Source organism: Mus caroli, unplaced genomic scaffold (assembly GCF_978045245.1).
Source record: "Mus caroli unplaced genomic scaffold, Mus_caroli_1 scaffold_13, whole genome shotgun sequence".
In the NCBI taxonomy this organism is placed as follows: Eukaryota; Metazoa; Chordata; class Mammalia; order Rodentia; family Muridae; genus Mus; species Mus caroli.
The window spans coordinates 50,766,191-50,789,218 of NW_028227268.1; the positions used below are offsets into that span (position 1 = coordinate 50,766,191).

The following is a 23,028-nucleotide window of genomic DNA, read 5'->3' on the forward strand; positions in this document are numbered from 1 at the left end:
TATCTTATATCTTGGGTATCCTAAGTTTCTGGGCTAATATCCACTTATCAGTGAGTGCTTGCTCTCTTATAGAACCCAAGACTACCAGCCCAGAGATGGTCCCACCCACAAGGGGCCTTTCCCCCTTGATCACTGATTGAGAAAATGCCTTACAGTTGGATCTCATGGAGGCATTTCCTCAACTGAATCTCTTTTCTCTGTGATAACTCCAGCTGTGTCAAGTTGATACAAAACTAGCCAGTACATCCAACATAAATAAACTATAGTATGTTGGTATCATATTTGAACTTAAGACAGTTTTTTCTGCCTTGATGACATGATAGTATTCTCCTATTGTTTCTTCTTAAAGTTCTGGAGGACTTCATGCTGTTTGTGAGCTAAGCCCTGTTCAATGTGGGCATAGATTCCACTTTGGTTTCCATGTGTGGATAGTAGTAGTCCTCAGTCCACATCTGCTGGGCTGTGGCTCCCATCTTCTGCCATTGGTCCCTGAGTCACTCCACACTGCCTTGCTAAGATTCCTGTCTCTGGGCAAGAAATACTCCTGCCTCCATTTTATTTCCCATTTTGTTGTTGCTTTTCAAATTTGTCAGATTAATTTTTAGAATTTTACTCTTCATATGAATTTTTAAAATTTGAGTTACTATTTTATGTGTGAATGTTTTGCCTGCATGGGCATATGTGTACCACATGCATGTGTGGTGCCCTCAGAGGTCAGAAGAGGGCATTAGATTACCTGGAACTGTAGTTATAGATTGCTAGGAATCATCTTGTGGATGCTGGTAACCTAGCCAGGGTCTTCTGAAAAGAAGAAGAAGAAGAACAACAAATGCCCTTAATTTCTGAGACCCTTCATAAGAATTTTAGGATCAATTTGTTTAAGTTTTGCTTGTTTGCTTGTTAGTTTTTGGGTTGAGACCCACTATTGAGTCCTTACTGACCTGGGACTCTCTGTGTTTGTCAGACTCACCTCAAACTCAGAGATCTGCCTGCCTCGGCCTCTGCCTCTGCTTCCTGAGTGCTGGAAATAAAGGTGTGTGCCATGATACCCTGCTGGATCAATCTGTTTACATACACAAACATTTTTAATTTGATAGGCATTTGAAATTGTAGATCACTTGGTGGGGAACTGACATGGTTACAGTGCTCAGTCCATAAAGAAAACTTGATTTGTTTTATGTCCTTTCAATGGTTAGAAATATAGTTCCAGCACTGCAGAAATACAATCAAAGCTGTGTAATGTTTTCTGTGAAATTCCTATGTGTTTGTCATTAGATCTCCTCCTCATTTTCTTGGAGTTTTTGTTTTTGTGTATTTGTATGTTTGTTGTCGTTTGTGATTCTAGACTGGAACCCAGAGCGTCCCACATGCTGAAACAAGTTTTCAGAGCTAGGCATGGTGGCACACACCTTTAATCCTAGCACTCTAGAGACAGGAGAGTTCCAGGACAGCCGGGGCCACACAGAGAAACTATGCCTAGGAAAACAAACAAACAAAGATGTTTTAAATCTGAGGATGGAGAGATGGCTCAGTGGTTAAGAGCACTGGCTGCTCTTCCAGAGAATCTGGGTTTGGTTTCCAGTACCCACATGGTAGCTCATAGCTATCTATAACTCCAGTCCCAGAAGATCCAAGGGTACTTAGCATACATGTGGTGGATAAGTGTTTTGCCTGCACATATGTTTGTGCTCTTGTGCATGCAGCGCCCATGGAGTTGAGAAGAGGGCATCTGAAGCCCTGGAACTGAGATTTAGGATGGTTTTGAGCCCCTGTGTGAGTGCTGGGAACCCAGGTCCTGTGCAAGAGCATAAAGTGCCTTTGAGCACTGCCATCTCTGGCTGCAGTGTTTCCATTTTAGAAAGACAGCATCTTGGTGAGGGTTACTGTTACTGTGCTGAAACAGCATGATGGAAAAAAATCATGAGGAGGGAAGAGTTTATTTTGTTTACAGTTCCATATAACAGTTCATTGTTAAAAGCAGCAGGGGCAGGGGGTGGGGAGGGTAACTCACGGGGCAGGAACCTAGAGGCTGGAGCTGATGCAGAGGCTGTGAAGGAGTGCTGCTTACTGGCTTGCTCATTTTGACTTGTTTAGCCTGCTATAGAACCCAGGACTACCAGCTCAGGGATGGCTCCACCCACAATGGGCTTGGGCTTCTCCCCTAATCACTAAATAAGAAAATATCCTACAGCTGGATCTTATGGAGGCACTGTCTTTCAATTGAGGTCCCCTCCTTTCAGATGACTCTAGTGTCAAGTTGACATAAATCTAGCCAGTATAGACAGTTTGGCAACCCAGTGGAAATGTGACTAAGATCAGCAGGGCACCAGTGAGGGGAGTTTCTTAAAGTCGAGAAATCTAGAGAGGCCAACCTGGGTAGGAACAAGATTTTACAAGATATACAGAATTAAGACCACAGACCAAAACTGTGTCTTAATGTCAGTAAATGTGGTCCTGACATTAAGGGGGTTGGTCATGATGCTTGGACATTGGATGCCTGTGGGGGCATTGCTAAGTGGGTGGTGTGTGGCAAAAGAGCTCCATGCTTTTCTTGGTGCCAGGCTTGAGATTAGATCTTATGTGCTTTGCAGTCATTTCCCCTGGCGTAAGTAGAATTTCTCCTCTGGAATCTTTGTGTAGATGTGTGTCAGCCAGATGGGGAGCTTCAGAGGCTGGCGAGTGAACCCGACGTGCTGGATGCAGACATTCTTCCAGGAGAAGCCCCTCGTATAGTGGACAATGGTACAGACTTCACGGATGAAACATTAACCCCAGCAAAGCCACAGGCAGTGAGAAGGAAGACTCTGACAGGGTCCATGCCGATTAGGAAGAAAGATACTGTGGAGTCAGCCAGACCACAGCAGGTACGAAGTCTTCCTTTCTTGTGACCCGTTTATATTCATCTGATATTGTCCAAGGTCATACAAGCTAGTAAGGGTTAGGACCAGCATTTGTTTTGGGGCAGATGGATATCCTTTCTTTTGTCAGTAAGATCCTAGCTAGTTTAATACCATGGTCATAATTAGGATTCTTGTCTTAAAATTCAGTATTTGAAAGTGTAAGAGTTGAGAGGATTTAAGATTCTGTTCTGAGTGGTTAGTGGGATATGTTGTTCCTGGGACTAACAGTGGCTCAGTGGTTTTAATGGTACTTAGTACCCTTCCAGAAGACCAAGATTAGGCTCCTAACATCCACACAGTGGCTCACAGCTATCTGTGACTCCAGTTCTAGGGGGTCCAGTGTGGTACACAGACATTCATGCAGGTAAAACACATAAAATTATTTTTAAAAGATTATGTTTCTACTAAGAATAAATACTGATCTATTATAGTCACTGAATATTAAAGGGCCTCTTTAGGTGAGTGCTTTTTAATATGACTTTAGGAACTAGCTTTGTAGTTAGAACTTGTGATCTGAAACTACCTTATATTTTAAGCTTCTATCTAAAACTTCCTTATAGGGCTGAAGAGATTGCTCAGTAGTTTATCACGGACTGCTCTTCCAGAGGACTGGGGTTTGATTCCCAGCACTCAAATGTTGGCTCACAACCATCTGTAACTCCAATTTCAGGATATCTGGTGTCCTCTTCTGGCCTCCATGGGCACCAGGCATGCAAGTGGTGCAGACAAAATACCCATACACATAAAATTAATTAATTAAAAAATTAAATATAAACACCAGTAGAACTTCCTTATAGTCCTGCAATGGAAAACTGGGGAGATGAGTGCCTCTGTCTGAATGCACTTGCTGCAGTGACTGCCTTTCTGTAGCGCATGGGTATTGCCACATGGCCTTGGAAAAGGAAATTTTATCATACTAGTGTCTTAGTTTCCTTTCTATTATTGTGGGGAAAAGCCACCAAACTGTGGAAGAAAGAGTATTTTTAGTCATGAAGGGAAGCCAGGGTAGGAGCTCCAGGCAGGAACTGAAGATAGAGACCATGGAGGAATCTTCTTACTGACTTGCTTGCCATGGATTGCCGAGCCCACTAGTAACGCAATGCCTCGGAGTGACAATGTTCATGGTGAGCTGGCTTCTTTCCCATTAGTCATTAATCAAGAAAATGCCCCAGACTTGCCTAGAAGCCAGTCAGTCTGCTGTAGTTACTTCCTTTCTCATTTGAAATTCCTTTTTGTAGAGGACTCTAGTTTGTGTCAAGACCACAAGCACAAATGAGCACAGTCAGTAACTGACAGGTCATGGATTGGGATCACATCCCTATTCCTTCCCAAACAAACTTGTAATGAGGTCATTGGGAAGTCAGGATTGAGCCTATAAGAGACAATTCTATTTGGATGCTCTTCTCAGCTTCATGCCCAGTGGGTATTTGAAATTGTGTGATTGATTGTGATTAGAAAGGCTGAGTATTTTAGGCAAGAATATTTTGTAATATACCTGTAAATAAGCATGGACTTCTAGAAAGGAAGATTTAATTAAGGAAAAAGATGATAAACATTTTATATACAAATGTGGAAAAGCCAAGGATTCTAGGCCCGCCCTTCAGTGTGAGTGATACACTTCTCACGTTCCCTCAGAGTTTGCAGTAGCTTTCAGAATGCATGCATGAATAGCAAAGAGGCACCAGGAGCTCCAGTGAGTCAGAGGTTGAAGCTACAGTGTCTTTGATACTTGCCTGGCTCTGTAATGCATCTTTACTTCTTATAGGGACTCCACATAGCTGAAAGAAATCGACCAAACCAACCTTACAGCAAAAGCAGGTTGCAGCAGACAACAGTGTCATCCAGATTAAAAATGAACCGACAGCCTATGAAAGACCATAGGACTCCTTGGATACCTCCAAACCCCACATCCCCACCAGCCTCTCCTAAATGGTAGGCAAAAATTCAAGGACCCTGGGTTTCTATGACTGTTTTCTTCACGTTAGAGCAGATGAACTAGTAGGTTTCATTCTTCCCCTTGGTCAGGAATCCTTATTTGTATGAGTGATACATGAGGTTTTTGTCTAGAAGTTTGCTGGTTTCTTTTTGTACCTGTCCGTGGGTGGATGGAGCACCTCAGTGCCTGTGTCAGTCTGTGTGGTCTGCTCTGCTCTGCCAACAGATTGTGCTTACCCAAGGCTTGGCACTGTAGCTCTCTTATGTCTTAATATCCAGGGCCTACACATAATAGGCATTCACTTAATCTTTGCTGAATGAATACATATATTTAAATAATATTTTTAATTCCAAGTCAAGAAAGCTGTGAACTCTGAGCTCATTCCTATTTGCCTGACTTTGCCCCACCTGCAGGAGCTAGTCATTGTAGTGCTGGCATTACTGTCTTGTTACCCACACTCATAGCATAAAGACAGCGAAGTTGCTATCTATCCCACAGGGCCAGAGAGAAGGTTCTGCCCTCAAGGGAAGCAGGGTGCAGTTTGAATCAGGCTAGGAGGTAGGTGGCTAAAGATAAAAGGGAGCTTGTTTGTCAAGATTTGGGAGTGCTTGAAAGCACTGTGGAAAGCACTAGAAGGTCCAGCAGGGGAAAGGAGGGAACACAAACAGCAAGTGAGAAAGAACAGGACGAGGGGCTCACTAGCTGGAAGGGCTACCTTGCTGGCTGGGGTGAGCAGCCTGGCTCTCGGGAGGCTCCTTGCAGATGTGCATGGTGGTGTCTGTGGTGGTATGCATGCATCCCTCGTCCTGGAGAGGAAAGAGAACAAGCGCTGATCAGACTCTGGGGGTTTTTTCCTTTGTTTTTTGTTTTTGTTTTTTGCTTTAATGACTTTGCTATAATTTCTTTGCTTTATGCATGTCAATACTGGGATATAAACTGAGTTGGTAATCTAAAACATCAACAGGTTGAAGGTTATACTGTTAACCACATGCACAATAGCTGCTAGACTACAGTTTCTCAATCTGTGGGTCATGACCCCTTTGGGGGCAAATGACCCTTTCCCAGGAATCACATATCCAGTATCTTGCATATCAGAGATTTATATTATGATTCATAACAGAAAAATTACAGGTATGAAGTAGCAATGAAATAACTTTATAATTGGGGTCACCGCAGCACGAGGAACTATATTAAAGGGTCGCTGCATTAGGAAGGTTGAGGAGCACTGATCTAGATAGTATGTATGTATGGTGGGTGGAAATGTGAGGCAGATAAGGCTTCCTGGATCAGAGTGCTGTGTGAAACCTAACATAGACACCTAGAGGAATGTGACCTGAGTTATTATTAGTGACTCCTATTTATATATTTAAAGCAGGTTTTGTTGAAGAACATCCTTTATTCTATGACAGTTTTTTTTAAATTTTAATTGAAATAGTGACTGCTTCTTGAAGCAAAGGGGTCTTCTCTGCATGAGAGCTGAAGAATCCTCACGTTCACTTTTCTATGCCAGGCTCTGAGCTGTAGGTCAGCATCATAGGGTTCTTTTAGAATGAGTCACAGCAGGTAGGCGAATGACTATAAAAGGCGTGCTTTTTCATTCCACGTAGTGCTGCGTGGCTGAAGGTGAAGTACAGCCCCAGAGATGCTGCAAAGGAGCAGTCCCTACAGCAAGAGGATACCCACAAGGAAAGTCAGCTGAGAGGTGATGCTGAGCAAGAAGCAGCCAGGTTTGTATTAGCAATTCTCAACATTAAAGGGCTCCATTAATACAGACTCTGAAGCAAAGCGCTCTTGTCTTTGCAGTGTCTAGGATGATTATATAAAATTAGATTGTTGGACTTCCCGATTACACTCCCCAGGTTATGACAGGCCCACCATACTTTTATTCTTCTTATTTCATTCATTCAAAAACTTCTGTGTATGTCATTTGCCAATTTGTATATGGCACAGTTGTGTGCTTTATGTACTTTTTTAAAAGAGCAAATCAGACCATAATCCCAGTTCTTATTTGCAGCCAGTGGAAAATTCATGTAATTAGCTATGATTGAAGATAGAATGTGGTATACACCCTAAGATCTGGGCAGGTTCAGAACAGGGAGTGTTTTCTTCTTGCTGCAGAGAATGAAGCTTCGCACAGGGAAGTCGACATTAAACCAGGGCTTGCACAGGCGGGAATAAAGTGAGGGGTATAATGAGAGTGTTCCCAAGGACGGCAGCAGTGAAAACAGCTTGCTCTGCATTTGTTTTGTTGAAATTACCCTGGCAATTATGGGAAAGCAAAATTGAAAGTGGGTATTAGGGCTGGGGAGCTCAGGGTATGGTGCAGCTCCACTGTGTACATGAAGGCCTAGCTCCATCTACAGCCCTTAGAAAAGAGTGGGCCGTTAGGTAACATTCACAAAGCCACAACCACAGGAATCAAAACTCTTTGACAGGCACATATAATAAAATTGTTTACAGTTAATGTCCTCTTTTGTTTTTATTTGGCTTTATTAACACCTACACTAGGCTCTTGTTTCTTTGTCTAAACAAGTAACATGTCCTGAGATCAGTGGTTGCCTTTCTTGCTGGTCCCTTCTTGTGTGTATACTAACTTGAAGTACTTTTGAGCATAAATATCCTTTTATAGGAACATGGTGTGGGAGCTTTCATGGGTACCCAGAGGATACATTACTTTTGGGTCCTTTAATAGAGCCAGGATTGGTGCTGGGTTAGAGGGAGGGGACTCATTTCTTCTCTGTTTCTGTGGTAATGACACCCTGTGGTGTTGAGGCTTGCTTACCTTGACTCCTTGTATTGCCTGTTAGGCTTTCTTGGCCAGATGCTGAGTCTTCCAAAAGACTGAAGGAACTAGAAGAATTGGAAGCCAAAGAAATGGAAAGAAAGCAAAAGCAGAGGTAAGTATTTGTTCCTGAAGTAAACAAGAAGTGAGTCATGGTTGTTGATGTCAGCCATGCTTCTGGGCTTACTGGCTTTCTGCCTCCTTAAGACTTCAAAGCCACCTAGGAAGTCTTCAGGAGAGCAGAGATAGAAGCCAAGGGCATCCTGGCTTAGCTTTGAGAAGAACTGATGTGACTTCACTGCCCTTTAGGCTCAATTGGCTTGAGGCTGAGACTTCTAGAAGAACCAAAGAGTTGGATGAACTGAAAGCTGAAGAGATGGATAGACTTCAAAAATTAAGGTATATGTTTGTTACCTGGGCGAAATAAGGTATGTGTCCCTATATAGATTTAGTTGATCCATATAGTTGGAACTCTAAAAGTGTGTAATCGAATGAATGAGTGTTTGCATGTTTCCACATGCACTATGGCATGGTTTCCTGGTTGTGTATGGAGTGTGAAGGAGAATTGCAAAAGCATGTATGTATGATCTGGGGGTGTTCTGTGTTTGCTTCTTGTTTGCTGCCTTATATCCCAAGGCACTACACTAGGTGGATGCCAGTCTTCCTGAGGGCAGAGACCATGTGGATGTGCATGGTCTGTCAATCATGAGTGTATAGATGCTGTTGTCTCACCTTAGCTGAATGCAGATGGGGTTTTCAGGTGAGGCTGCTTTTCCCTATTCATCACCTAAGAATGCTGCTACTGAACGTCAGTGGATGCTGTGAACAAAGGCAATGAAAAGATGAACTCAGGAATCAGGTACTTTTGGAAAAGGAGGTTTAGCATCTACAACAGTAACATTGGTTTAGGAAGCGATGCACAGGTGTTCATTTATAATATCCTGATCATACAATAAAGAAGTCAAGCAATAAAGAAATATGCTTAAGATGGAGTGGGGACGATGCCACTGCCACAGTTGACTACTTTTTTCTAGCTCTGATGACCATTTCCCCTGTAGTAAATGAGCAAGCACTGAGTGAAGGAAGCATCTGAACTTCTCACCATCGTTCATAACAGCGCTCACCTCAGTTAGACGCCAAGGTGACTGGAGTTAAGATTTCAGTTACACAGTCACAGAATCTTAAGACTGACCCTACACACATAGCTGATATTTCCAGACTCTTCTGGTGGCCAACATGGGTATACATACCTCTGAGCTGATGTGGTCACTGCTGTTGGAGGGAGTCTGCCTTAGTCATCTCTAGCCATTAGAAGATTGAGTGCCTATCTGCAACTCCTATCCACTTGCCTTTTTGCAACTCATTTATTCTTTATGTATTTTTTTCCTGGAAAAAAATAAATGTAGCATACTGTCTTAGTCAGGGTTTCTATTCCTGCACAAACATCATGACCAAGAAGCAAGTTGGGGAGGAAAGGGTTTATTCGGCTTACACTTCCATGCTGCTGTTCATCACCAAAGGAAGTCAGGACTGGAACTCAGACAGGTCAGGGAGCAGGAGCTGATACAGAGGCCATGGAGGGATGTTCTTTACTGGCTTGCCTCGCCTGGCTTCCTCAGCCTACTCTCTTATAGAACCCAAGACTACCAGCCCAGGGATGGTCCCACCCACAAGGGGCCTTTTCCCCTTGATCACTAATTGAGAAAATGCCTTACAGTTGGATCTCATGGAGGCATTTCCTCAACTGAAGCTCCTTTCTCTGTGATAACTCCAGCTGTGTCAAGTTGACACAAAAATAGCCAGTACAATTGACCCCTTGTCAACTTGACACACAAACACATCACTAGTAAGCCTCAACCCTTACATTCTTATTCATCCCCAAGATCTAAATAACTTTAAAAGTCCCACAGTCTTTACATATTCTTAAATTTTCAATCTCTTTAAAATATCCATCTCTTTTAAAATCCAAAGTCTTTTTACAATTAAAAGTCTCTTAACTGTGGGCTCCACTAAAACAGTTTCTTCCTTCAAGAGGGAAAATATCAGGGCACAGTCACAATCAAAGCAAAAATCAATCTCCAACCGTCCAACGTCTGGGATCCAACTCACGATCTTCTGGGCTCCTCCAAGGGCTTGGATCACTTCTCCAGCCATGCCCTTTGTAGCACACACGTCGTCCTCTGGGCTCCAGATGCCTGTACTCCACTGCTGCTGCTGCTCTTGGTGGTCATCTCGTGGTACTGGCATCTCCAAAACACTGCGTGACCCCTTCAGTCCTGGGCCTTCAATTACAACTGAGGCTGCACCTTCACCAATGGCCTTCCATGGCCTCTCACAGTGCCGAGCCTGAGCTGCTCTGCATGACCCCTTCATGCCTTCAAAACCAGTACCACCTGGGTGACCCTTACACATTACCAAGTCCCACTGCAGAAGGAGTATAACCTTGCCTATCTCTGGAACACAGTCTCTTTGTGCTTTCAGAAAACACTCCCCAGAAGATGTCACCTCAACGATGCTGGTCTCTTCTTAATCACCGCTAATTTCTTAGCTCCAGCTAACCAGCATCAATAGTCCCAGTAATGCAAAGTTTTTGCTTTGGTAGTTCTGGTATCTTGTTAATCACAGCTGATTCTTCAGCCCCAGCTAACCAGAACTACAAAATCTTCACAATCAAAACAGCAATGGCCCTGAAAAGAGTCTTTAATTTTCCCTCTGAAATTTCACAAACCAGACCTCCATCTTCTGCACTGTTCTCAACATTATCTTCCAAGCTCCTACACAACATCTGACAGAGCTCTTAACAACGAATGGATCTTCAAGCCCAAAGTTCCAAAGTCCTTCCACAGTCCTCCCCAAAACATGGTCAGGTTGTCACAGGAATACCCCACTCCTGGTACCAATTTGTCTTAGTCAGGGTTTCTATTCCTGCACAAACATCATGACCAAGAAGCAAGTTGGGGAGGAAAGGGTTTATTCGGCTTACACTTCCATGCTGCTGTTCATCACCAAAGGAAGTCAGGACTGGAACTCAGACAGGTCAGGGAGCAGGAGCTGATACAGAGGCCATGGAGGGATGTTCTTTACTGGCTTGCCTCGCCTGGCTTCCTCAGCCTACTCTCTTATAGAACCCAAGACTACCAGCCCAGGGATGGTCCCACCCACAAGGGGCCTTTTCCCCTTGATCACTAATTGAGAAAATGCCTTACATTTGGATCTCACGGAGGCATTTCCTCAACTGAAGCTCCTTTCTCTGTGATAACTCCAGCTGTGTCAAGTTGACACAAAAATAGCCAGTACACATACACATAGAAAAACACTAAATTCACATGTATGATTCGGGATATTATAAATAAACACCTGCCAAACCAATAATACTGTTGTAGAAGCTAAGCCTCCTTTCCCAGAGGTACCTACTGCCCTGATTCCTGAGTTCATCTTTTCATTGCCTTTGTTCACAGTTTACAAATCTACTGATATATACATTTCTGGCAACAACCTTAATTTTAGAAACAGAAGTACAAACTTAGCTGAGCATGGAATGGTCAGTTTTCTGGTGTTAGATAGACTCTGGAGACTAGGTCTTAGAATGTAGATCATAACCTGACTTTGAGCTTTCATCAGAGTACTCGAGAGCCTGGCTCCAGGAGTCCTAGTGAGAGTATGACTGAGCCATGGCAGACATGACATAGGGTCACCACCTCAGACTGTGGGTGAACTAGGCCCAGTGAGCACTGGGCTCCTCATCAGGTGGGGGACTGCCTGGCCGTGCTCTGCTTCCTTAGGTCTGGCTGGGCGGCCTGTGGGGATAGGTCACAGAAGGCCAGAACTTCATCAGCATCAGGGAACACAAGACAAGCATCCAGGCTAGCTTTGCTCACATGGATCTCCATGTTGTCACGCCTTCGTTCTGTTTGTATTCTTGTGTTGAAGCACAGCCTAACTTAGCTTCTTTTTAAAATTGCAATTTTATAACTTTATTTCACACTACAGATAGTTCACACTGACTGTCTGTAGGGTTTGTGTGTATATGTGTGTGGTGAGGGCAATTTGGTTGTTAGTGGCTTTTGTTGTTTTGTCTGTAGGGTTTTGAATGTGGTAATGAGGACATATATTGCCAGAGTATAAAGCCTGTTGTTTGGTGACTTGCCATCTCATTCTATGGGCAAATGCGTTCAGATATGGTAGGAACATTTCTTATACACATGGCCCATATGGCTCTGTAGAGTCTGGTGTCGGTGTGCACATCTAGAGTTCCCATCTCCTTTATGGTAGGTTTCTTATTTCTCTGAGCGTTAGGACGCACTTACTGACGTGCACTCTGTGGACACCCTTGTGAATGTATTCAGGTTTGCCCAGTCTTAGTGACTTTTCTATTGCTCTAATAAAACACCATGACCAAGGCAGCTTATAAAAGAAAGCTTGAAGTGTCCGAAAATTAGACATGATAGCAACATGAAGAAATGGCTAAGAGCTCATATTTTGTTCCACAAGTAGGAGGCAGAGAGAGGGAGGGAGGGCTGCACAATGGGAATGACTTTGAAACCTTAAATCCCTCCCCCAGTGACACACCTCCTCTGACAAGGCTGTTGGGAACAAAATAAAGGGGTGGGGGGTCCTGGAGGGGGGCCCAGGAGAAGTGGGATAGGAAAAAGATGCCCATACCCCACCAGAGTTTCCCTATTCTCTGGTCAATCAGCGGTGGGAGGGCTGCTACCTACCCTATCCACTCTTGCCTGGGTGGGCATTCCTCTAATCCCACTCTTCAGGGGTGGCCAAGGGACGGCCCTACCTGGGGGAAACCCCCCACCCACCCACCCAGCTACTTTGCTAAAGTAGAGAGAGAGAGAGAGAGAGAGAGAGAGAGAGAGGAGAGAGAAGGCTAGAAGGAAGGAGAGAGAAAGGAAGAGAGGAGAGAAAAGACAAAGAAGGGAAGAGGAGAGAGAAGTGAGAGATGAGAGAGGTTAGAGGACAAAGGAGTGAGAGAGCAAGGTGGAGCTGAGCACCCCTTTTTATGGTCTTCACTGTTGCTAGGTAACTGGGGAGGAGTTTAGCCTGAAGGTCAGAAGCTTGGGCCATTGCTTACCTGACTACTGACCATGCTTCTCTTGTGGGGGCTGTGGGAGGTGGTACTAAGGTGGCCTAAGGGCAGGGGCCAGAATTCCAGGAGCGTGAGGGAACTCCTACCATGTCATGTAGGTGAATTATGACCATCGGGGTTCAGACCTCAGCTCTGACTGGATACCAGCCTGCAATTCCCCACACAAGGCCACACCCCTTAATTCTTCACAAACAACTGTTCTACTAATTAGGGACTAACTATTCAAATGACTCAGTAAGTGTGGCAGCTAATCCAGAGGCCAGCTTGCAGGAATCTGGTCTCTTTTCAGCTATGGAGATCAGACTCTGGTCATCAGGCTTGGCAACAAATACCTTTAGCTGCTGAGCCATCTCACTTGCCCTAGAATTGACTTTTTTTCTAATATAAATCTATGGAGCTTCATTCTGGTCACTACATATATTATTTGTTCATTCATCTGCTGGTGAGTCGGATCTCATGGTTTAACCACTCATCTTAGTCAACAGCTGAGGGATATATGGGTTGTCTTTAGCTTGACATTACTGTGACTAGGGATTATATAAATATTCATGTATTATGTGATGAATTTTATTTCTCTGTAGTAAGTGCCCAGAGTAAATTTACCAGGTCGTATACTTCTTGTATGTTTTAGTTTCTGTTGTGTTCTATTGCAGTAAAGAGACACCATGACCAATGCAACTCTTATAAAAGAAAGCATTTAATTGGAGGCTTGCTTACAATTTCAAAGACTTAGTTTATTATCATCATGGTGGGTCGTCAGACAGCATGGTAGCAGGCAGGCTTAGTAGTAGAGAAGTAGCTGAGAGCTGCATGCTGATCAGTAAGCAGGAGGGGGTTGGGCAGAGAGGGAGCAGGGAATTTGGTCTCATGTAGAGCAACTGAATCCATGTGTACCTTTCATAAGACCCAGGGGTGCGTGTGGCCAGGGGTCTGTGTGGCTGTGGCAGGGGGAGGAGCACTGTGGATTTGAGGTCCCTTTCTTTGCCTTTACCTGGAGGAGTTACAGATTATGCAGAATAGAACATTCTGACTGCAGACTTGAATTTTCAATTTTATTTCTAAACAGTGTCTCTGCCACCCAGTTAGCTGACAAGGTGGAGGAGGCAGTTCTGGAGCGGTTGAAGCCCCTCTTGATCAAGGCCCAGGTAATTGATTTATCTTGTTTGCTTGCCTTTGGCAGTTCTGAAATGAAAAGAGTTGTTGCCTAGGTCACTCTGACCCTCTTTTAGAGGGCCAAGTGTCTCTTCGGTGGTGGGAGGCTGAAGGGCAGATGAGCCTATAGACAGAACATGGTTTCACTGCTGGGCTCTTCACCACTTCCAAGATGTCACACAATATTCACTATCCACATATCCTCTGTGTCAAGAGAAGCATTGCTTTTGAGAAGAGTGACATTTTAACTTGGGAAAGGATATTAGACTGCATTTTTCATTCTTTGTAAATGGGAAAATTCATTGATAAAAATGGTGTTCATTTAATGATCCCCTGGGTGCTGGTCTCTGTGACCTTGATAACTTAGAATGATTGGCTATTTTACAGTTGGATAGGGATATTTGGGGCACTCTGTACAAACTAGGACTTTCTCAAAGATGAAATGACTTAGAGTATACCAGGATTTTATCCCTGTATACTCTAAGTGTAGTCTCCTCATTTGAATAGTGAGCCAAGTATACAACAGGCAAGTTGATGACTTGTGTAACAGCATATAACTACTCTGGCAGTGTTTATAAAAATATCCAGAGTGCCAAGAACAACACATGGCATTTGTTTTCACAAGGACTGAGTACTTTAATTGCTACAAAAAGCATAGTGCAGCTAGAGCTGATGGACAGTTCCTCACAGGTTATTCTGCAACACGGCTCATTTGTTCTAATATAAACTGTGAGTTTTTATAATCCATGAGTGCCTTTGTCCATTTTCATAGAGAGTGAATTCTTCGGTGGAAGCAAATAATCATTTGAAGGATCGTCCATCACGGCACGCAGCAGCAGCAGCAGCAACCCAGCCTGCCCAGCAGGTGTGTGTGGTGTGTGGTTGGTCTGCTGCTTTTATCACATGATAACATCTCCAGTGAAAGGAAAATGATATGCAGATTACTTTGCAAACACTACATTATCCTACTCAAGGAGAGGGAAATTATTTTCCTTATGCAGCATGTTAGTTCTTAGAGTGTGTATTTAGTTCTGGGTCTGGATCAGCCATGCAAACAGCTCAGAGACATCTCTAGAGTCACAGGTTTCCACTGGTGCACTGTTATCTCTCCCCCTCAGGGCAGAGTGTAGATAAACTGTGGCCTGACTGTGGACAGCCTGCAGCAGGAGAATGGCTGCCCTCCTTTCCTGCCATCCAGCCTACTTTGGCTCAGTACTGGCCTAATTTCCTTTCTCTGAAAGGCCTGATGTTCTTGTTAGGCAGGCAGGTTTTGTGTCTGGCCCAGTAGAGAGGAAAGAAGGTCCAAGAAAGAAATGAGAAAAATAAATACCTCTTTTGTTGTCCAAGCTAATATTTCTCTGCAGGATTTGCTTTTAATGTTTAGGGAACTGTCCCTGCCTATCTAGCTTAGGGACTTTCGAGTAGAAGGTGCAGGCTGCATTCCTTTAGTTTTCTAAAGGTGGAAAAGAAGTGCTTGCTGCTGTAATTGCTCAAAGTAAGCAACAGGCAGAATCTAAAGGAGCCAGAAGGGAACAGGAGTAAGGTTTATTATTTATTTCATGTATGTGAGTACACTGTTACTGTCTTCAGACACACCAGAAGAGGGCATCAGATTCCCATTACAGATGGTTGTGAGCCACCATGTGGTTGCTGGGAATTGAACTCAGGACCTCTGAAGGAACAGCAGAGGCTCTTAACCACTGAGCCATTTCCCCAGCCCAGGAGTGAAGTTTTAATAGCCCAGTGGCCTTGGGAACAAGAAGACTGTAGGTCAAGAATATATCAAATCTATTAAACAGGATTTTAGCTGTAGCTCCATTGTTATAATTCTTTTGTGCTGGTGTTTAGTGTTGGAGTCCCACTTATTGTGTAGAAGAAGAAGGAGGGGAGAGGGAGGGAGGGGGAGAGGAGGAGTGAGAAGGAGATAAAAAGAAGGAAGAGGAGAAGGAAGAGAAGAAGGAAGTACAGCAGGAGGAGGACACAAAGACGACGACAACAGCAAGCCCAGGAAACTTGTTCAAAGTTGTAGAGCAGAACCAGGCCTTAATCTCAGAAATGTTTCATTCTTTACCCAGAAGACAGTCTTTGCAAATAAATAAATAACAAAAAACAAAAACAAAAACACCTAAACAGATCAGATTACAGACCTATATTAGGATCAAGATAAATAGCCAGGTGTAGTAACAGACACCTTTTAATCCCAGTACTCGGGAGACAGAAGCAGGTGGATCTCTGTGAGTTTGTGGCTATCTTGGTCTACAGAGTGAGTTCCAAGACAGCCAGGGCTATGTAGAGAGGGGTGGGGGAGAAAGAGAGAAGTAAGCAAGCAGGGAGAAATGCTTTGCAAACTGTAAAGAAAGCACTTTGTGGATATAAAGAACACAAAGTCAGGAGAGAATGGTAAGGCTCTCATAGATTATACCAAGAGCAAAGAGAAGAACCTTGTACTTGGTAGTGCCATGATGCTTTAAGGAACATTCCCCTAAACATGGCAAAAGACACACATGCCCTGCCAGCCAGCAACACAAATGAAACGGCGCTGCTTGGTTAGTGCAGTCATTTCAATAACTGATAAGAATTGTACCTGCTGACTGAGAAGTTTGTTCTCTATAGAATCTCTGTAGTTGCATCACTGTGCTTTGGGGTATAATGATCAACAACAATCCTTAATTTTTCAGTCCTCTTATATCACTTTTCCACCATTTCTTCTTTCATTTTGTAGGCTTCAGATGTCCGTTTTGAATCCAGGAATATTTCTCAGCTGGGTGACTGTTTGGAAGATACTGCTCATGAGCTCTGGTCTATGACTCAGGATAAAATCTTGGGGTCAGAAACTTCAGCCAGATTGGGGGACAGCAAGGCCAGCCCAGATCTAGAGACCATGATGCTCCGGATGGAAGAAATGGAAGTAAGGTCTGGGGTGCTGCTCTGTTTTGCCAGTGGGTGTCCACCTCTGCTCCTGATCACACTGCTGATACTCAATATGGCAAAGCCTCAGCATCCTACTTTTAAATTGAAACTGTTGCCAGCTGAGTGTAAGACCTTGCTTGGCTCAGTTGCTTACCTTAATATGTAGGGTATTTGAGAACAGAAGAAGATATAGAGGCCAGTAAGTGTTATCACCATATATATAACCCATCCTGTTATCACACTGTTGACAGTGACTCATAATTCCAAGATCATAGAGGCCCAGGTGTGGTCCCACAGTTTGGATCACTGACTTCTGCATCAATCCCTTATAGACTCCAGTCTCACCTCTTCTACCTTGCTGCAGTGATCCTGTCAAATCACAGGTGCCCTCGAGTTCTTTAGATCCAGACACTACTTTCAGAGTGACTCCTTTTCCTTATAAACTTAGAGACCTCAGACATGAACCATCCTACTAGATTGTTCAAGAGCAGGAATCAAAACCAGTGGTCAAATGGTGTGGTCAAGGTCATAAAAACTACTGAGAGCTCGGATGGCTGGTCCAGGTCTGAGCCCACACTCAGCAGTTTTGCTTTAGTTGTACTGTGATTAACTCACTTGTTTCTCATTGCTAAATAGGAAATGATAGAGAAGATAATTTTTGGTTGTTTTTGAAAATGTAAAGCTATGCTGTTTGTCCTATTCTTCTAACCACTTTCCCTCTCTTGGGGTAACTGGCTGGATCTGAGCTGCCCTACACAGTGGAAATAGATGACTCTGTCTGTTGGAAGGCAGACTCATGCAGAGTAAAGTACAGGAGGCCCGTAGATGGACGGGGACAGGATGTGCCTGTCAGCACAGCAGCTCTAGGGGACATGCTTGCTGCCTGAGGTTTCAGCCATGCTCACACTTCTGGGCTTCCCTCAGGAGCTGTCCCAGCAGATGCCTGCTCTCATCAGTGTCTGTCTGCTGAGCTGTTTCCACACTTACTTCTTCTGGTTTATAATGAAACTTACTTTTTCTCATAAATTAAACTTTCTTTTTTAAAGAAATACCAGGAGACAGTTCGCCAAAGATATAATAAAATTGTATACGCTGACCCTCACTTATGGATGCACGAAGAAAGAAATGGTAGGTGCTTCTCCCTAACCCCACCTTCAATATTTTACTCTGAAAATTCTCCAGCATAATGAAAGATTGAGAAAACTGTCCAGTGACAAACTCCCACCTTGTAGTCCTGAGGCCCCACATTGCACTTTGCCCCTCTGTCCTCAGTTCATCTCAGTTTGTATTTTAGATGTCTTAGCTAAGCAATTCAAAGTAGATTGCCAGATAACCATGTATTTTACTCCAAATATGCAGCATCAACTTGAGTTTCATATTTATTTGTGGTTTTGTTTTATTTATCTGATGTAAAATGTATATATAAGGGGTGGTGAGATGGCTTAGTGAGAGGCTGAAGCAGAACTGACAGAAGCCCCTGAGCCAGCTAGTCTGGCATGTGCAGCAAGAAAGACCCTGTCTTAAACAAAGTAGAAGGTCCTCACTGACACCTAAGGGTTTTCTGACTTCCATGCATGCTCCATAGCATGTCAGTGCCTGCATTCTTACACTTAATATCTCTCGCGCGATTTCCCTCTCCATCTCCCTCTCTCTTTCTGTCTCACACACACACTCACATACATACACACAAATTTATTAACTAGGAAAAAAACTATATATAATGCACAGATCTTAGCTGTCATTTGAGGAGTTTTGACAATGGGTTTGTTTCGTACCCAAACTCCTGTCTAGATGCAGCACACAGCGTTGCTGCCAAAATATCTGCTGTGTTCTTCCCAGTCAGTGCCCTAACTTTAGGCAGCATTGCTTTTCAACCATGTGGAGTAATGTAGAGGTTTGAGTAAGTGAGGTCTATTGCTGGGCGGATGTTTTCGTGACTAGCTCTTTCAGTCAGCATAGCATTTGATAGCCTGTTGTTGCTTATTTCATGTTGCTGCTGTACACCTTAGGGCATTCCTCACCCAAAAATGACTGAATTAGAACACAGATTATTCTCTTATAGTCTGAGAGGTCATAAGGCTGAAAATGAATCTCAAAAAGAAGTTGAGTTACTGGTGGGTTTCCTTCTGAGGCTGCTGCTGAGGACTTGTTCCTTCCAGTCTTCCAGCTCCTCAGGCTACCTCCATTCTTCAAACATGGCCTTGTTATTCAGTGTCTCTTTCCATGGTCAGCTACCTTTCTTCTGTGGTCAGGCCTTCTTTTGTTTTGTTTGCCTGTTGTAAAGATACTACAGTCACTACACTGATTACTCCCCACCCATCTCAAGATCTTAAGGGCCTTTTTGTAGTGGAAGTAACCCAGCTATTGACTGTAAACATCTCAGGATCCATTTACCCTACTAGTTAGCCCTTTTTCTAGCTCTCTCTCTTCCCCTCCCTCTTTCTCCCTGAGTAATAATCCTTGGAATGTTTGTACCACATCTAATTTGCATGTTTGCCAGTGAATCTGTATTTGTTTTTTTCCTGGTTTGGGACTATTAAGAATATATCTGGGGCTGGAGAGATGGTTCAGCAGTTAAGAGCACTGACTGCTCTTCCAGAGGTCCTGAGTTCAATTCCCAGCAACCACATGGTGGCTTAAAACCATCTGTAATGGGATGTGAGGCCCTCTTCTGGTGTGTCTGAAGAAAGCAACAGTGTACTCATATACATAAAATAAATAAATTAAAAAATAATAAATCTAAGCTGCTGGGGAGATAGTTCAGTGGTTAAGAGCATCTGTTGCTCTTGCAGAATACCTTGGAGTTCCCAACACCCACATGAGGGACAGTAGGCTGTAACTTCAGTTCCTGGTGATCTACATCCCTCTTTTGTTCACTGTGGCAACAGGCATACCATGTACATATATACATGCAAGTCAGTCACTTACATAGAATAAAAATAAATCTAAAATTTTTTTAAAACTTAATTATGAATCTAAAAGCCAGCCTGGTGATCTGAAGCTGAGGCAGGAGGATTGAGAGTTCTATCCAGGGTAACATATGAATTCCAGGCTAGCTTTGCTTACACACAGACCTGTGTCAAATCGGCTGTAAACATATTAATTTGTAGTCTTTGTGTGGCCCATCAGTTTTTATATCTCTTGGTTAAGTATCTAAGAAGTAGACTTGCTAGGTCATGTGCTAGGTGTACCAGGCTTCACAGAAACCTGCCTGCCTGCCTGTTGCCTAGAGGCTGATCCAGATCAGCTTCCTTCTCCACTGAGTTGTGCTTGCTTGCCTTTGGCAGTGTAAGTCTTGCCTATTGTGTTCTTGTAATGAATCTGGCAAGGAGGAGGGTGGTGGATTGGTTCCTCATGGTATTTCAGTTTCATTTTCTTCTAATATTTTTTAGCTTTATTGTTATTTCTAGGTCTGTGTATGTGCCTTTTGGGATGGGAGGTGGGGACACACAAAGGTATTGATTTCCCCCTAGTGCTCAATCTTCAAATGGTTGGGAAATGAATGGTCCAGTTCACATGTGCTGGCTGGGAACTGAACTTGTGTTTTTTGCAAGAGTGATTTATGTTCTTAACCACTGAGCCATCTCTTCAGGCCTTCAATTTCTCTTTCTTTGGTTTTTCGAGACAGGGTTTCTCTGTATAGCCCTGGCTGTCCTGGAACTCACTTTGTAGACCAGGCTGGCCTCGAACTCAGAAATCCGCCTGCCTCTGCCTCCCGAGTGCTGGGATTAAAGGCGTGCGCCACCACGCCCGGCTTCAATTTCTCTTTCTTGATGAGTAGTGCTTTGAATATTTTCAAGTGATTAGTCATTAATGATATATAACTCTTAATGATATATCCAGAATTGTTTTTTCTGCTTTTTAATTGGGTTGCCCTTTTATTTTTTGATTATGCAGATGATCTGTGTGTTTTAGGCATAAATTCTTGTCAAATACGTTTTGGGTTGGTTTGTTCTGTTTCTGTTTTTGTGTTTTGCAGGCTCAAGCCCAGAGCCTTGCATATGCTCAGCACATGCTGTACCTTTGAGCTGTCTTCACGGCATTGACTTTTTTTTTTTAAGGTAACTGCTATTTTCACGAGGTTGTCTGACCAGTGTTCATTACTACTTTCTCAGTTCCAGAACATTTATTTTCACACACCTCTCCCCCAAAACAACCTTTACTTCCTCCACCACTACTCCCCCCGCAATCCCCACACACACACAATTTGCGGGCAACCACCACTCAGTGACAGTAAAGTTTTAATTCTGATAAAACCTCAATAATCTTTGCATATGATTTATTTTTTGTGGCCCAGGGAAGCTTTGCCTGCCACTGAGGTGAGAGGATGCTGTTTTCTTCCAGGAGCTCTATGGTTTGTTTGTTTTACTGTTTAGCCTTAGGTAGGGTCTGTCTTAGATTACCGTTTGTGGTTTGAGGAAGAGGCTGCTGGATATTCACTTGTTCTCCTTCCATTTGGTGAAAGAGACTTGCTTTTCTCTTCTCCTTTTCAAAACTTGAACATTTACACTGGCTGCAATTGCTATGCTGCTGCCACACTGTGCTGGGAAGCATCAGAAATCTGTTTGCCTCATGTTCATCTTCCTCATGAAGGAGTAGATGTGAGTGAGCATTGCCCTCAATGGAACTTAAATCCAGTGCCTATTACACTTACTTGGATGTTAAGGAAGCCTTAGGTTAGGTGATTGATGCCTGCTTATATCATATGGAATTATTTCAAGATACAAATTTGGGTCTTTGTTTTAGAAAAAGGATTCTCCATGTTAAATTTTGAAAGATGGGCCATCTAACAGAACACATGTTGTAGGATATTCAATCATACCATGATTGTGTTATTTACTGGAAAAAAAAACCTATTTCTAGTTGTATTATAGCTCAACCCTTAACACATATCTTTAATTCCTCTGGCTGGAATACAGACAGACCTTAGGACTTTAATCGCAAACAATGAAGATAAAGTTGGTTTGTAGAAGGAAGTACCCATGTTTGAAAATGATGTCTAATTGAGTGGCAGACAAAGTGATGAATCAGAGAAAGATTTGACAGAATAGGATATGCCCAACTCTAGCCAGAGAAGAGAGGACAGGGAAGCTAGTTGAGAGGCAGTGCAGAGAGGAGGAGGCCAGGACAGTTACAGAGAGACAGGTTGATGAGAGAACAAGCTAGACATAGGTGAAGACAGAAAGAGCCAGAGAATGAGGAGGAGCCAGAAGATTAGAACAGATTGCCAGTTTGAGGCCAAGCAGAGCTATTCAGGAGAGGCTAAGAGAGAGAAGCCAGATTGGATCAGTCAGTGTGGAGAGAAGTTTGAGCTGGAACAGCTGAGTTGAACCAGCCAGGCAGAGCTCAGAAAGAACTAGCTATTCAGCAATACGTTTCAGAGGCTGGAAACATTCTAGGCCTGAATTAGATTGTAAGGAAGCCAGAAGCTTCCAATTAAAGCAGTAAGCCCCTGAGATGACAATTACATCAGGCAAATAAAAGACACTTTTACAAACTCTCATGTACTCTTTGTGTGTTTTCTGCAGTTTTCATGCATTTAGTTGTTACTCATGGTGACAGACCCTGGCCTCTGCCTCATGGGCTAGTAATTGAATTGCTATTCTGGGCCTGGCTTGTGTGATCCTACCCATGCAGTACTTTTCTTATATGGGCTAAGCAGCCATAAACAGAAGTGCTGAGATCCAGTGTTCATCTGAGATGTTCAGTGAAGCTTATACACAGATTCCAAAATCTAAACAACTACTGTGTCCTGAGCAATTAGATACTGAGTTTTTATTATAGAGCTCTCTCCTTTTGCCTGGTTCCTGCCTATGAACACCTACAGCTTGTTCTAGCAGGCTACAGCTGTTTGTCAAGCTACCTTAACTTTCCCAGCTAAGCCCCAGGTTCACTGAGACCTAGAGAATTTGTCAGTCAGTCTTGCTGGCAACCTGCTTACTGTGCAAGAACCCTTCTAATGATTGTATAGTCAGACAGTGGATATTTTAGCATTTCTTTTTGAATTGGAGACAGAGGAAAGGGATGTGTTTTACTGATGGTTTGGCCACAAAGGTTGCATACTGTGAATGACAATTTTAGGAGGGGGCTTAAGTGTCTTTTCCTTTCAGGAGGACAACTTTTAATTATTAGTTGCTATATAGGTCTCTATGTAGAGGCTACATTAACATTTAAGAGGAGGTCTTTAGAGTCTGGGGAGATTGCTTAGCAGCTAAGAGACCATACTACTCTTGCGAAGGACTGGAGTTTG

General features: G+C 43.3%; 1 protein-coding gene across 6 annotated transcripts in view; it reads left to right on the forward strand.

Moving 5' to 3' along the window:
• The window catches only part of Kiaa0753 (KIAA0753 ortholog), a 55,956-nt gene that overhangs the window by 26,380 nt on the left and 6,548 nt on the right, over positions 1-23,028 (forward strand). For 5 of the 6 annotated variants that reach the window (XR_002379189.3, XM_021177912.3, XM_029483765.2 and 2 more), the window contains exons 8-16: positions 2,641-2,864; positions 4,666-4,832; positions 6,444-6,563; positions 7,644-7,733; positions 7,928-8,017; positions 13,783-13,861; positions 14,641-14,733; positions 16,591-16,776; positions 17,825-17,906. Coding sequence is in view for 4 of the 6 variants with exons in the window: in XM_021177912.3 (XP_021033571.1) it covers positions 2,641-2,864; positions 4,666-4,832; positions 6,444-6,563; positions 7,644-7,733; positions 7,928-8,017; positions 13,783-13,861; positions 14,641-14,733; positions 16,591-16,776; positions 17,825-17,906 (1,131 nt within the window). In the remaining 2 variants the exon portion in view is untranslated. The remainder of the gene's footprint in view (positions 1-2,640; positions 2,865-4,665; positions 4,833-6,443; positions 6,564-7,643; positions 7,734-7,927; positions 8,018-13,782; positions 13,862-14,640; positions 14,734-16,590; positions 16,777-17,824; positions 17,907-23,028) is intronic. The other variant, XR_015045033.1, reaches the window with a different exon arrangement.